The sequence below is a fragment of the Elephantulus edwardii genome, unplaced genomic scaffold, assembly GCF_000299155.1.
Source record: "Elephantulus edwardii isolate Elephantulus edwardi_28Jun2011 unplaced genomic scaffold, EleEdw1.0 scaffold00007, whole genome shotgun sequence".
NCBI lineage: Eukaryota > Metazoa > Chordata > Mammalia > Macroscelidea > Macroscelididae > Elephantulus > Elephantulus edwardii.
In genome coordinates, this window is record NW_006399757.1 from 9,009,288 (window position 1) to 9,026,136 (window position 16,849).

Genomic DNA, 16,849 nt, shown 5'->3' on the forward strand with positions numbered 1-16,849 from the left:
AGAAGAATGAGATCCCCAGAACACTTAATTGTGCTTCTGTGAAACCTATACTTGGACCGGTAGGCAGTCATTGTTTGGTTCAAAATGAGGAAAGGTGAGCTCCAGGTATGTGTCCTATCTCTATACCTTTTCAATCTATGTGCAGAACAGATCATCCAGGAGGCTGAGCTCTATGAAGAGGATTGGATCATCAGGATTGGAGAAAGACTCATCAACAAATTATATTATTCAGAAGATACAATCTTGCTGGGTGAAAGTGAGGAAGACCTACGGCATTTGCTGCAGATGATCAAGGACTGTAACCATTTTTATGGATTGAAGCTCAACATCAAAAAAATAAAGATTCTGACCACTGCGCCAATTGCCAGCATCATTTTAGACTGAGAGGAGATGGAGAATTCCAACAGCTTCGGTTTGCTTGGCTCCACAATCAACACTCTTCGCACCAGCTGCTAGGAAATAAAAAAGACTAACTTCATTGGGCCAATCTGCTGTCAGGGACCTCTCTAGAGTACTCAAGAGCAATGAGTCTAGAATCTAGAGTCCAGAGACTAAGGTGCACCTGAACCAGGCTTGGTCTTTGCAATTACTTGCTATGCATCGGAGAGCTGGATAACGACTAAGGACGATAGAAGGAGAATCAATATCCTTGAGTTGTGGTGCTGAGAAGAGTATGGAATATACCATGGACTTCTAGGGAAAGAAACAGGTCTGTCCTGGAGAGGGTAAAACTAGGCTGTTCCTTGGAAGCAAGGATTCTGGAGCTTTGACTGGCATACTTTGGGCATGTTGCCAAGATGGACCAGTCCTTGGAGAGAAATGTCATGCTTAGAAGGGTGGAGAGACAGTGCAAGAGAGGAAATGCCTGGATGAAATGGATTGACTATGGCTGGGATAATGGAGGCAGGTGTGTTGGAGGTAATGAAATTGGCTCAAGATAGAGCAGGGTTCAGAGCTCTTCTACAAAGGGTCACTATGAGTTACAGGTGACTCAACAGCACATAACGACGATAGCAACAACAACATATGACAATATAAATCAAAGAAAAAATTTTGTAAAAAATAGAAGAGCAATATTCCCCCCCACATGCATCCTCACCTTTCTGCTCCTCCCCACCTGGAATGCCCATACACATTTTTACAATAGTCATATGCAGTATTTGTCCTAATGAGATTTAGTTCACTCGGCTTAATGATCTTCAGTCTCTCTCAAGTTATGTAGTGTTTGTGGCACATTCTCCCTATGGAATACTACACAGCACTCATGAGCAATGATTTTGAAAAATACAAGTTTTTAAGACCCCATTTGTTACTCACTGAAGTAGGCTATAAGGTAATTTCTTTGTGGATTATGTTGTTCCAAGTTCTTCTCATGATCCCCACTGAGACCATAGTCCTGAGCTCTCAGGCCCAAGGATTCATACTGTCAGATGTTTGGTTATAACTAAGAAGGTTTTATGACTTAACCTCATGCATACTCTCATATTTATGGATGTATCTACAGTACATGAAAATACATAGGTGAGAATATCCCCTATCAAATCTATTTATTATTCACCTTCCCATATTGGTTTAGCATGTATGTCTATGTTTCCATTGAGCGTTATAATTTCTATTATTTCAGACTTATGTATGTATTTCTGGTGCCTTTAAAGTCATGATCCTTTCGATCTCTTCTTTTGCTTTGATAATTTCATGCTGTCCTCTTCCTTACTGCATGTTGCCTTCTCTTTTACCCAAGTTAATAAATGTCTACTTTCTAGTATACAGGTGACACAGTCTTGCTTTCTGAAAGTGAGGAGGACTTGAAGCACTCGTTGCACAAGATGAAGGAATACAGCCTTCAGTATGGATTGCGTCTCAATGTCAAGAAAACAGGGATTCTTAACACTGGACTAATAGGCAGTTCCAGGATGGATCGAGAGGAGATTGAAACTATCAACAGCTTTATCTTGCTTCGATCCACAATTAACACCCTTGATACCAACAGTCAGGAAATAAGGAGATGCATTGCACTGGAAAAATATGCAGTTAGGGACCTCTCCAAATTACTGAGGAGTAATGAGGCCAATTTGAGAACTGACGTTTGTCTGATTCAGGTCATAGTCTTTTCAGTCACTTGTCATGGATCTGGTAGCTGGATAATGAATAAGTGTGACAAAAAAAGTTATTTTTAAAAAATTTAAAAAATTGAAAATTATGGCAAGATCTTTTCTGTGTTAGGTCAAACCTTTTTATACTAAATATGATTTATGTAGACATGATTCAAGAAATACAATCAGATTTTTTACAAAATAGTAGGTACAATCTTCATATATTATGTTTTACAATATTCCTTAGGATTATTATTTAAGACCTACTTAAGGTGACAAATTGTTCTAAAAACTCAGAACTGGAAAAACTTTTATTTCTCATTAGGTTTTAATTTTGTTGTTATTTTGTAACAGTAATCCCAATATTAATTTTCTTCTCAATTATAGGGATCTACCTTAACTTTAAGAACTCAGGTGACGTAGGATGCAAAGACATTGCACAACCTAAAGGTGGTACATCCTTGGTGTCCTGAATCCACCAGCAACTCCGTGGCAGAAAAATGGGCAATGTCCTTCAATGTGCTTTACAACCTCCTCCTGACTAGGAGTCACAGTCGACACAAGGGTGCATAACAAGAGCAATAGAGAACTTCCAGATGTGTAGGCTGGATTTAGAAGAGGTCGTGGTACTACCAATATTATAGCTAATGTTAGAAGGTCTTGGCAGAAGAGAAGAATACCAGGGGAATGTCTATCTGTGCTTCATTGACTATGCAAAGGCTTTTGACTGTGTGGATCACAACAAGCTGTGGCTGACTCAGAGAAGAGCAGGAATCCCAGGGCATTTGATTGTGCTAATGCAAAACCTGTACTTGGACCAAGAGGCAGTTGTCAGAACAGAGCAAGGAGACATTACATGGCTCAAAATCAAGAAGGGGGTTCGTCAGGGATATATTCTGTCTCCATACCTTTTCAATCTGTATGCAGAACAGATCATCCAAGACACTGGTCTGTATGAGGAGGAATGTGGCCTCAGGATTGGTGGAAGAGTCATCAACAACCTCTATTATGCAGATGACACAACCCTGCTTGCTGAAACTGAGGAGGACCTGAAGCACTTGCTGCAGAAGGTCAAGGACTGCAGCTTCCTATATGGATTGAAGCTCAACATCAAGAAAACAAAGATTCTCACCACTGGGCCAATTGGCAGCATCAGTATGGATGGTGAGATGAAAAGTACAAAGATTAAGTTCCAGCAATACCTTAGCGATTAAAGTTTTGTATTATTGTTGTTGTTATGTGCCATCGAGTTGCCTGTGACTCATAGTGACTCTATGTACAATAGCTCTGAAGCCTGCCCTGTCCTGAGCCAATCTCACTGACTCAGATACACGTATCCCCATTGCCCTAGTAACTGTATCAATCCATCTCATCTGGGGTCTTCCTCTCCTGCATGTCCCTCCACCCTTCCAAACATGATGTATCTCTCCAAGGATTGGTCCCTCCTGGCCACATGCCCAAAGTATGTAAGTCAGAGTTTCAAAATCCTAGCCTCCAAGCAGAAGCTTGGTTTCACTTTCTCCAAGACAGACCTATTTGTTTTCTACAGTTATATTAATATTTTTGAAGTAATTATACAATTAAATTGTGTTAATTCAGAATGAAATACAGATTTGTTGAAATATAAAATTTCCCATTAATTTCATCTTAAATTACTATTTTGTAACTAAAAGTTAACTACCTGAGTATTATCATTCCTGATACATGGAGAACATTACTCTGGTTTGGGATTCTACAAGGTGTTGCTTCAACTTGATTTCATTTATTTATTTGAAAGTATTTTAGTCAACTCAAATACAACTCTGTAACATTCTAGTGCTTTCTAATCTTGAACTCCACAGGCTTCTACTTGATATATAAGACTATGGTGACTTTATTGACATAATGGATTCCACAAAGGCAATCTATTCATTCTTAGAAAAAGTCCAAATTCTTTAAATTGTACAGCCCAAGGAAACTGTGACCTGATTAAAGTAGAACAGTAAAGCTATAAAATCCAGAGAGGAGTTTTACAGGGCTTACACAAAACATGTCATAGCATTCTTGTTTCTACCCACTAGGAGGTCTGTTTTCAGCTGAAGTCCTAGTCAAGAAATTGCTTGTGTACTCAAAGAAACAGCAATTCGCTAGAGCTCACCCAGTAAAACATTCAGATAGAGGGAAGAAATTAAGAGAGCCATAGAAAATGCAAAAAAAGAAATTAGGATGTTGTTGTTGTTGTTGTTGTGTACCGTTGAATCAGCATAAACCCACAGCTGACCCTTCAGCAGGTTTTCAGAGGCAATGAATCATATGGGAGGAGAGTGCCCATCCTTCTCCCACTAATAATTCCATGATGGAGATACTGGGGATTGATCCCATGAGAACAGTGATATTGCAATGCTTTTGTTTGACAATCTTTATATTTTTTGTATATGTATTTATGCTCTATTTATTGTTGTTGTTATGTGTCATTGAGTCCACTACAATTCTAAGAGACTTATAAACTCCTCCTCTGAACCTTGCCCTATACTGAATCAAACTTACATTTGTCTAGTTTTTGGCACCATGACATGATTTGCATATTGTTGCTGTTGTTAATTGCCAGTGAATCGAGTATGACTCATATCAACCCCAGGAACAATATATCTGAACTCTTGTCCTATTCTGCACATCCTTATTATCCCTGACACATTTGAATCCATTGCTACCAATATTTCATCAATCCATCTCATTGAGGTTCTTCCTCTCCTTCACTGCCTCTCCACTTTTCCAAGCATAGTGTCCTTTACCAAGGAATAGCCTCTCCTACTAACATGTCCAAAATATGAGAGACGAAACTTCACTGACTTTGCCTCCAGAGAACATTCTGTTTGAACCTTCTCCAACACATACCTATTTGTTCCTTTGGCTGTTCATTGATATTTTTCTCCATCACCACAGCTCAAATGCATTTACTCATCTTCTGGTATCCTTATTCATCATCTAGCTTTCAGATGGATAGCTGGTGATTGAAAAGACTATGGCCTGAATCAGATGAACCTTAGTTTTTAAACTGGTATCCTTGCTCTTCAGCACTCTGGAGAGTTTCCTGACAGTAGACTTTCCCAGTGCTATGCATCTCCTGATCTCCTGACTGTTGGTACAAAGAGTGTTCATTGTGGATCCCAGCAAGACGAAATCAATTGCGTCAATCATTTCTAAATCTATCATGATGTTGACTATTGGTTTAAAAGTGAGGATTTTTGTTTTCTTGATATTGAGATATAATCTATATTGAAGGCTGCAATCTTTGATTCTCTGCAGGAACAATTTCAGGTCCTCCTCACTTTCAGCAAGCAAGCTTATGTCATCTACATAATACAGGTTGTTAATGGGTCTTCCTTCAACCCTGACGCCACACTCTTCTTCATAAAGTCTGGCTTCTCAGATGATTTGCTTAGCATACAGATGGAATAAGTATGGAGGGAGGATACAGCCCTGACATGCACCTTTCTCAATTTTATTTTGCTTTTTTCCTCTTTTTTTAAATTCATTGTTGCACTTTTTTTCCCTCCTCCCTGAGCCCACCCTGTAATTCACTCCTTGTTTCCTATTGTTCTCATAAATATAGTGCATAATCATATATTCCTTTCAGATAGTTTCCCTTTCATCTGTTCTAATACAGTGTTCATTATCTATCTACTCTTTCCCCATTCCTTCCCCAACCCTCCCATGTCTGTCCTATTTTATAGCTATGGTGTTATGCAATATTTGTCTTTTTGTGATTGAGATTTGTCCTTTTGTGATTGCCATTTCACTTGGCATAATGTCCTCAAGACTCCTTTATGTTTTATAATGTTTTAATATTTCATTGCTTTTCAGTGCTGCATAGTATTCAATTGTGTTGCTGTACCAGAGTTTTCCTATCATTTGTTTGTTGACAGGCACTTGGGTTGCTTCCATCTCTTTGCTACTGTGAATAATGCAGCGATAAACATGGATGTGCGTACATCAGTTTGAGTTGTGGCTCTGGTTTCTTTAGGTTATGTTCCTAGAAATGGAATTGATGGTTCAAGGGGTATTTCTTTTCTACCTTTTTGAGACAGTATCAGACTGCCTTCCACAGTGGTTGTGCCATTTTACATTTCTACCTGCAGTGAATAATAGTTCCAATCTCTCCACAACCTCACCAGCATTTGTTGTTTGATGCTCTGTTAAACTTTGCTGTTGTTGCTGGACCTTGCTCTGTTCTGCCAAGAGCTCCTTGGTCTAGGTTAGCTTTTGTATAAGCACAATTAAGTGTTCAGGAATTGCTATTTTTCTCAGTGTTATAGTTTGTTATGATCTACATAGTGGAATGCCTCTGCATGTTAATAAAACACAGAGAGGTAGGCTTCTGATAATCTCTGCTTTCAGCGAAGATCCATTTGACATCAGCAATAATAACTTTGAAGACATGCCTTCTTCTAAATCTAGCTTGCATTTGTGGCAGTTTTCTCTCAATGCACTGTTCTGTTTTTGGATTATCATCAACAATATTTTTGCAAAATATTAATTGATATTGTTAATTAATTGTGATATTAATGATATTGTTCAATAGTTTCCATATTTTGTTGGATCATATTTCTTGGGAATGGGGACAAATATAGATCTCTTCCAGCTAGTTGGCCAGGTAGCTGTCTTCTAAATTTCCAGACACAGATTGGTGAACACGTCCAGGGTTATATCAGTTATTTGGAAGATGTAAATTGCTATCTCTTCAATTTCTGGGGTCTTAATTTTTGCCAGTGCCTTCAGTGCAACTTGAATTTCTTCGTTCATCACCATACTTGCATAGCAAGTTCTTAATAGATAATTGCTGAATATGCAGATCTATATTTTATCTTCTCAACTGGATTACAAAACATCTTCAATCTGTTATTTCCTTACTAGGCAGCTTCATCTTTCTTGAATCCACAAGTACTACCCTTGGTACCAGCAGCCAAGATATAAGGAAACACGGCACTGGGAAAATCTGCAGTTAAAAACCTCTCCAAATTATTGAGGAATGATGTCAGTTTGAGGAGTAAGGTGTCTCTGATCCAGGCCATTGTCTTTCCAATCACTTTTTGTGTGTCTGAGAGCTGGACAATGAATAAGGATGACAGAAGAAGAATTCATTTGAGCTGTGGTGTTGGAGAAGAGCACTGAGCATCCTATGGACAGCTACGAGAACAAACAGATATGTCTTGGAGAGGGCCCAGCCAGAGTGCACTTTGGAGGCAAGAAGGATGAGGAGGCTTCGCCTCACATACTTTGGGTCTGTTGATAGGAGAGGCTATTCCTTGGAGAGGGACAGGATGCTGGAAAAGGTGGAGAAACAGAAAAGGAGACGAAGACTCTCAACCAGGTGGATTGACACGATTACTGCTGCAATGGGCTCTTGTGTGTTAGGAAGTGTGAAGATGGTGCAGGATAGAGTAGGGTTTAAGTCTTTTCATAGGTTCATTATAAGTCATACTCAACTTGACAATATGTAACAATAACAACATGTACATTAGTATTAACTCTGAATATTGAAAATTAATGAAAAAAAATTATTTTCTGTTCACCCGAAATAATACGCATAGGAAAATGAAAGGCAATCACTTAATGCTTTTACTTGAAAAATGCCTGAGAATGGAATAGGAAAAAAGGAATTATACATTCAGAAAACAATTATGCGAGAATGGGACACTGATTCAGAGAACACACAATCTCTCACACTGAATTACAACAGGAGTTTCCTAAGACATTCAAGAGACATTTCACTAGACAAATCACTTGATGAAAGGATTTAAAGGGTTGACAAAGCCATCAAGATTTGTTAAACTGGAAATGGGATGAATTTCAGGCTGGAGTGGCCTGTTGATTGTAAATGGGAAAGAAAATGCTTCATGCAAGAAGCGCATTGCAGATGCAGCTTTCTGATCTTTGAGGTATAGCACTGCTTAAGGGCAAGAGGATGGAACAGATGACTCTGCAGTCTCCTTTCTAACTCCCATGGCAATAAGCTCTCTCATGAGGGGAGAAATTGTATAGAATTTGAACAATCCAATTTGTTATATGAAAAATATTGATGTTTTAAAATTGGCTTTACAAATAATTTATACGCATAAATGATTTCTATTGTTAATCATGCCTTTTGTCAAAAATAATGAAAATCTTGGGAAAAAATAACAAGCGTACTGGTTTGAGGTTTAAACTACTCTCTACTCAATACTGATCTTTACCATCATTGATTTTTAAGACATATCTTGAGACAAAGCTGACTAGTATTCCAAATAACTCCTTTTGTTTCTCCTGGAGTCCTAAACTATTCATGTCTATTTGCTATAATATTGCAGTGCCATTTTAACTCTTTTACACATTTTAATAAGCCCAATACTCTTAAAGAAAGGTAGACTTTACTTGCAGAATGAAATTGAAATGAACACCCTACCTTTGAATTAATTTTCTCTTGCTATTATCTCTCCTTGAACTTTGCTTAGCATTTTTAATTGTATGCATAAGTCACTGTAATTTCAATGAAACTTGAATCATTTCATTTCTTACCAAATAATTTTAAATAAGAAAAATACCACCACCACCACCACCACCACAACAACAAAAAAACACCTAACCCCAGGCCACTGTTTTCTTTTCCTAGCAACAAAAGGCTAGTTTTCTATATAACATCATTGTATCCTTGCTCACAGCTAAAACAAATGACAGGAAAAAAACAGATAAGCCTTCTCTGGAGCACAGAGCGTCTTGGCACTATTATTGTCCTAACAGCCACTTCCTCTATTGCCCCTAGTCTTTATTTCCTCAAATCACAATTACACTCATTCTTTAAATGACTAAGTCTGTAGGTTTCAGACCTCTGGAAGCTTTTTTCTCGGGGAGACTCACATAACTACCAAACAAGCAGGGCTAATCTCTAGTTCCCAGTAATATGCCTTAGACTTAGCCAGACACACTTCCTGCTCTCAAAAAGCATCTTGTTCTCAAGACATAAGTCTCCTGAGATGCCATTGTTGGGACTTCTGATCACCACTATTCCATTAGCATCTGTGAAAAACAGTTTCCTAATGGCATAATGCATTTTTATTTACAGCAGTTACCTACCATCTTGCAAGAGCTCACCCTAATCAAACCTATTATATCTCATATGCCTGTTAGTTATCATAATAAACTAGGCATCCTCTCCTCCAACATTTGCCACTATCATTTGAACTCTCAAACTCAAAGTATTCTATTCAAATAGTCCAATTAATTTTTTATTCCTTTTCATTCTCTAATTATTCCACCAATTAATGCATTCTGCTATTGTAGTTGTTATTTGCTGTTGAATCAACTGTGACACATGACAGCCCAGAAACTATGGATGTGAACCGTACCCAATCCTGTGCCACCCTCACCATCTCTGATATACCTGAGTTCACTGTTGCAGTCACCATGGCAATTCAACTTGATGAGGGTCTTTCTCTCTTTCTTTGACCATCCATCTTTCCCTGCATGATGTCCTTCTCCAAGACTGGCCCCTTCTAACAACATGCCCAAAATATGTGAGACAAAGCTTTAGCATCCTTGCTTCCAAGGAGCATCCAGGTTTTTCTTTCTTTAAGAGAGACTTGATTCTTTTTTGACCGTTCAAGAGATATTCAGTAGTCTTCTCCAACATTATAATGTAAAGACATCAATTCTTCTGGAATCTTTAGTCATTTCCCAACTTTTATATGCATAGCAAGCAACTGAAAAGATTATGACTTGCATCATGTCCACTTTAGCTTTTAAGCAGACATCATTTCTCAATACAATACATCTTCTGATTTCTAGACTGCAAGTTCCAAGAGTGTTGACTGTGAATCCAAGTAAGATTATGTTTTTTCCTCTATCATGATGTTGCACGAGGCTGAGATCTTGAGATGTAATTTATATTGAATCCATAATCCTGATGGCAAATGGATTTTGGCTGAATACAGGGAATATCAGTTGGTCTATCTGTGCCTTATTGACTATAAAAATACTTGACTGTGTGGGTCATAAAAATTATGGCTATTATTGAGGAGAATGAGAATCCTAGGATATTTAGTTGTGCTCATGAAAAAACTACTCTTACATTAAGAATTTGTAGTCCAAACAGAGCAAAGGTTTAAAACTAAGAAAGTGTATGTCAAGGCTATATCTTTCTCTAAACCTATTCAATCTCTGTGTTGAGTAAATCTTTCAAGAAGCTGGACTTTATGAAGAGTGTGGCATCAAGATTGGAGAAAATTTCATTAACAACCTGTTCTATGACACAACTTTCTTGTTGAAAGTGAAGAGGACCTGAAGTGCTCCCTGCAGAGGATCAAAGGCTATAGCTTTCAATATGAATTACATCTCAAGAGCAAGAAAATGAAAATCCTCATCAATGCACTTTAGAAACATGTAATCATCATTTTCCATCTCTTATTGGAGAATTTCCTTTATACTGTTTGCCCATTAAGCCAGTACTACTCAGCCACTTATTGCCTAGTTTTTTTCTCTTTCCTTGCTCCTGCTACTCTGAAGTTGTATCAACTTTATAGGCAGCTGTTCACCATGTGGGTGCTCTGATGGCCTAGTGGTAAGAAACTACATTGCAATCCCAAAGGCAGGTGGTTCAAATCCAGCAGTAGTTTCGTGGGTGAAAGATGGGCAGTCTCCTCCTGTGCAGTCAACTGCCTCTGAAAACCCACAGGAGGATCAGCTATGCGTCAGTTTTGACTTGATGGTCCACGACTACAACGTTCACAATGAGTAGGTGTCCATCAATTCTCCAGAAATTGATTTTAAAGGGAAATCCTTTTTTACTCCTACCCTTACCATTTCATTGGCCTCATAGTCTATATTGAACACAAATTGCTTAAAATTGTGTCTATGATGCTTAATGACACACACACAAAAAGACCATTAAAAGAGAATTATTAGTATCTTTAACACTAAGTCCCCACAAATAATCAGTTACATTTTTTGTATTAGTAAGTTTTTCTCCAAGAGATAAAAACAATTTTTCCATTACAAACCACAATCTTATAAAAAACAATTTTCAGTTAGGTCAAAGCTTCCTGGCATTCATGCCAAATTGGAATCATGCATCTCTGTGTAAAAATCATGAATATTAGTGTGATAGGATGGCTTGGTGTTCAAAGTGAGTATGTTTTTCTCATCAATAACCTTTAGATTTTTAGAGAACATACCTTCTTTACACGAGGAGGGACATGCAGTCCAGTCACTATATGGTGTCACCAAGCAGTCCTTTTTACAAGGAAGAAGACAGGGCCTCACTGTTTCAGGCCTAAGGCTCTCGGGGCACCTAGAAAAAACAAAGGGAAATGACTAGTCCTCCAGTCAGTCAGATAATTTCATACCTTTAGATTTCCATTGTTAAACAGCTAGCACTATGGGCTACTTAACTCACAGGAATCTCTATGGTTTTAACAAGAATTATACATCTCCATCAATTCTTTCAAATTAGACCTCAATAAAGTTTACCCACACATAATATAAATATAATAGTAATTATGCTATATAACACATAATTTAATAATTAGAACTCAACCCTTTGTAATAATAGTTCCAAAATAAAACACTTATTTTAGTTATTTATATGAAATTTCATAGGAGCTCTGGTGTCCTAGTGGATAAGGAGTTTCACTGTCACCTTAATGGTAGATGATTCAAATCCACTAGCTTTTCAGAGGGAGTAAAATGAGCAATCTCCTCCCATGCGATTTACTGCCTGTTGCAACCTGGCAGAGGATCAGCTATGAAAGAAATTTTTTAGAAATCCAAGCTGTGAATATAAGGACAGAATTCTGTATTTATGTATAACTAAACAGGCTTAATATCTATAAAAAATTTCCAATTATTTTAGACTATATTTTTATAAACATGTGTAGTATAAAATAATATAGTTTTGCATGTAATAAAAATATTGCATTCATAGCTATATATGATTTAGGGAGCTCTGGTAGCTTTAGCAGGCCATAGGGATTTGCACCACTAACCCAAGGAGGTGTCTCTCTGACCAGATGTTCAGGTCCACTAACATTCCATGGGAGAAATATGGGTAATAGGTCCCTGTGAGATTTCTACCTGTGGAGACCCACTGGAGTCAATCTGACTAAATGATAATGAGTTGGGGTGGTTTTTAAAAATGTATGTGTTTCATAATAAACAAGTAACACAATTATAATACTTTTTTCCTTTATACTTTAATATTTCCACCATTATATTTTTCGTTTTAATTTATGAAACTTTGAATAATTTTCTAAAGATCAATACAATTCTCTGCAAGAAAAGGATTCAGTACAAATAGTTTTTGCTGTTAGGTGCTGTCAAGTCACTTTTGGTTCCTAGAGACCCATGTGATAGAACAGAAGCACACCACAGGATACTCCTGATTACAGTCTTCGTGGAAATAGACAGCCATTTTCCAGGGGAGCCACTTGTTGACATTGAACTGCCAATCTTTGATTAGGAACTGAGCACTTAACTGTTTGTTACCCCAAATAAAAACCTACATATTTAGTTCTAAAACTAAAATACTATATGCGACTCAGAGTGGCCCTATGCACAACAGCCCTAAACTCTGTCTTATCCTGTGCCAATCTCACCATCTCCGACACACCTACTCCAATATATGCTTAATATAAATGATGGTAAATATTTACATCATTATTTTAAAATAGCAACAAATATACATTGTGATCACAAGACCAAGTTATGAATGACTAACTGCTAAAGTATCTTGTGTTTTATAATGCTTGTGTTTTCATAAAACATCACTTTAGGAAGCTAAGACATGAAATTCAAGTTTATTGTTTTTTCTATTGTAGACTTAATGGTTTTTTGCTGCTGTTCTTATGTGCTATTGAATCAGAATTGATTGACAGATAACATGGGAGGAGACTGTCCATCTTTCTCCCATGGACTAACTGGTAGATTAGAACCATATACCCTTTGGGCTGGCAGTGCAGCTCCATACCAAATTCATTCCCTCAATCTACTGGTCTGATTCTACTATTGCTAACATGCTAATTTTAATTATGAATACTCACACTGGAAGAAGATCTACTTTAATTGTTGTTATGTGCCATTGAGTTGCCTGCAACTCACAGCAACCCTATGTACAACAGCTCTAAACCCTGCTCCATCCTGAGCCAACCTTATTGTCTCTGACACACCTACCTCCATTGCTCCAGTCACTGAGTAAATCTATCTAATTGAGGGTCTCCATTAGAACAACAACAAAAATATAACATAATTCAAATAATTAAAAGTAACATCAAATGCTAAAATCTGAGAAAGCTAGAACCTGAATAAAGTGGATACCATTTATACTAATAAAGAATGATATAAATGACAACAGTAGAGAATGACAGACTATGGTAAGACTGCATCATATCAGAGGTAGAAAACTTGTAAGACATGGAGTAACAAGTCAGTCCCATTGAGTTCTGGCTCTCACAGGTTTCACTGTATTCTCATTCTTGACTAGTTTCTTTTTTGAAGTCATAAAAATTCCTGCCAACTAACTAAAGATTCATTGAAATGATAAATCAAGTGTATAATATAGGTTGTAGTAGAATAAGTTCACCATATTTGTGAAAATGTAATTTAAAATATTTTACATGGGAGTAATAAAAATTTTTGTCTGTCACCATAAATTCTCTTTCATCAAGTAAAAGGATTTCAGAACTCAGCAATATGTGGAAAGTAAATAATATATTTAATCGCGCATAATTTCTTTATAGAACTTTATTATTTATCTACCTTTCCTATCTCATATAAATATAATATTCTAATCAACTACAAGTCAGTTCCCACTTGAGGGCACAAAACAGGAACAACAACTACTAATTTAACAGACACATACTTTCTATTTAAGTTATTGAGGTTTAATGACTTGGAAATGACAGGGTGAAAATAGAATTTATTTATATATTATATATAAATGTTATATATCTATCTATCTATATCTAATCTATATCTATATCTATCTATATCTATATTTATGTCATCTATATCTATATCTATATCATCTATCTATCTATATCTATCTATCTATATATATCTGTATCTCTCTATCTCTGTATCTATCTCTAATATTTCAAAAAGAAATAATCTCCCTGATTACCACTGAGGTAATAATATATACACATAATCTCCAGCACTTCAAAAAGAAAAAATAATCTCCCTGATTATCACTGAAGCTTAGGTTGGATATTCTCTAATTAGTGTGGACACTCAAAATCAGGCACTACAAAGAGATTTAGATGGGCATTTACAATGGAGATTGTAAATCACTAGCAGTACCTGCTTTCTTATCCAGCAAGCCTCATTTAGCAAAATATAACATAAAATTCAGTTAATCCTTTTTGAGACGATGGCAGTGTTGGTTGGTCTTAATTATTAAAAGTACTTCCTTTTTTAATAAGGTGGTTTTGTAATGTTAACAATGGGAGAGCATTAGTCAATTGCATGCTCTTCAGTTTTTATCCCTGATTTAATCAATAGAATTACTAGGTTATCATTGACAAGCTCCAAACATTCCATTTTAGTTTTGAAATATACACAGCAAGATACTTGGCTAACTGTGGTGAACAAAATTACTAACAACAAAGTTGTTAAATGAATACACAATGATAAATTATACAGGCTAGACTACATCTAATAAAACTAATTCAGACTTCCTTTGGAGAAGCAATTGGTTCAGTCAACATGCTTCTTTTCTCCTTTGTACTGGCTGTATTTAGTGTTTGTGGTTTAAATCAAGGAATTGATTTCCTCCAAATCTTACTCAAGGTCAAATAAAACAGATGTGATAGGAGTTGAAGTTTGTTACTCAGAGGATAGATCAGATCAATAGCATTGATTTTACCATTGCACAGTAATCTGTTTTATTAAGAGGAGTTTAAAGCAAGCTTCCTATTTGCATTTTTGTTTCAAACGTCTGGTATTAAAACACATTCACTGAATTTAACTTAACATTTAGGGAGAAGGGCATAACATTTTCTTTAGAATACTTAGTATTTGCTTCATTTCCAAGATATTCAAAGGAAAAGTAAATCCATTTGGTTTAACAAATCTACATATATACAGGTCACCAAATAAAGATTGCAAAAGTAAAGAAACATTTTAACGGACTTTTGCAGTAGTTCAACATGGGGCTTTGGGATTCACTGCCTGTTGAAAAATTTAAGGATGAAGACAATTCAACATATTCATTCACACAAAGACTAGTTTGTACACAGGTACTTCCTTGTGGTTATTCATTTCTAGGAAAATGATTTTCTAGTTTGTGCAATGAGAAAAAGGACAACCTCTGCATTTTGAAAGTGGTTAGTTATGAAACAAAACTAGATTGAGCTTCTTCAGAGAAGTTCATGACAACTACCCACCACTCTGCTTTACTGCAGACTGGTCCCATTGTGACTCTGCAAGGAATAGTTCTACTTCTGTGTTTGTCCCAGGAAAATACAGAATCCTCCAGGGTTTGGGGCTTCTGTGATTACCACTACTGAACTTTAATACACTATACATGAATTTTCGGAGTTAGACTCAACATTATTAGCATTTTGGAAAAAAAATCTTCCAATCTCTTATGGCATGTATTTTTAAAATTCTTCTTCATTTCCAACTATATAATGAAATAGAACATTGAATAAAATATCCCTAATATCTGTAACTGTGGCAAGAAAAATAACTCATAAAGGGAATCTCATATATACCTCTTAAATTTTTTCATTTACAATATTATTGTTTCCCTGAAACACTAAGAAATATCTCAAATTCCTAAATGAAAAGAATAACTTCTAAGATATATTGAGTTACTATTACTGTTATTTCATCTAATCCTTCCAACAAACTAAAAATTAAGGCCAGAAGAAGTTAAGTAGCATGCTTAAGATTACATATAATATTGAACTTGGAAAATAGGAGGCCACTTTTATAACAACAAGAAATTTACTTAACTCATTTTGAATCTTATGTAAGATGACTTGAATTTTAAACATTTGTATTGTTTGAATTCAAAATAAGAAGGTTTCCCCAAAAAGAACTTATTTTTGGAGTTGATTACTTGTTTTCTCTAATTAGTCCAGCAACAAATGCTCAGGTTCATGTTTCTGCTTTTATGTTTCAATGGCACTCATGCTAACTCTCTCTGATGCTTTGTCCTTTTCTCTAGAAAATTGTTTGCTTTGCTATTACAATACGCATAACCACAATAAGAAACTGATAGTTTCTCTATTTACAACGTTAATCCTATCCCAAGGCTGTCTCAGAACTAAGTGGCTTACTATTTTTTACCGTTGGAAGACTTATTAAGTTTGGCTTCAGTATTTTTGACATAGTATTTTCTAGGGAAATTGAAAGGCAGATTATAGAAGGCTACTATCCAATTAAATTAGATTGGCAGCCTCCATAGCCTGCGGGCACATAGGAGGTCATGGATGACCTAGACTGTCAGAACTTCACATAGTGTCATTATTGATCAGGGAAGCCCAAAGCAAGCACTTCTCACAATTGCCTCACTAGCTTAATAAAAGCAGGAAGCGCTACTATAAAACAGAAAGTAGGTACTTTATAGAAAATTTCCTCCAGAATTTATTAGGGTCCTAGCCACAGGACTCCCGGCCCATTATAACTTTATCAGCAGCTGACATTCAAAACAAACATATCTTACTCTTGAGGACAGGTATGACAAGCGTCAAAATGCTCTATTTCATGAAGCAAGTGAAGCCTGAAGCAATCCTCTGCATGGC

General features: G+C 36.5%; 1 protein-coding gene across 1 annotated transcript in view; it reads right to left on the minus strand.

Annotated features, from left to right (window-relative positions):
* The window catches only part of THSD7A (thrombospondin, type I, domain containing 7A), a 620,355-nt gene that overhangs the window by 97,857 nt on the left and 505,649 nt on the right, over positions 1-16,849 (minus strand). The window contains exon 9 of the mRNA XM_006880244.1: positions 11,279-11,394. Coding sequence (XP_006880306.1) covers positions 11,279-11,394 — 116 coding nt within the window. The remainder of the gene's footprint in view (positions 1-11,278; positions 11,395-16,849) is intronic.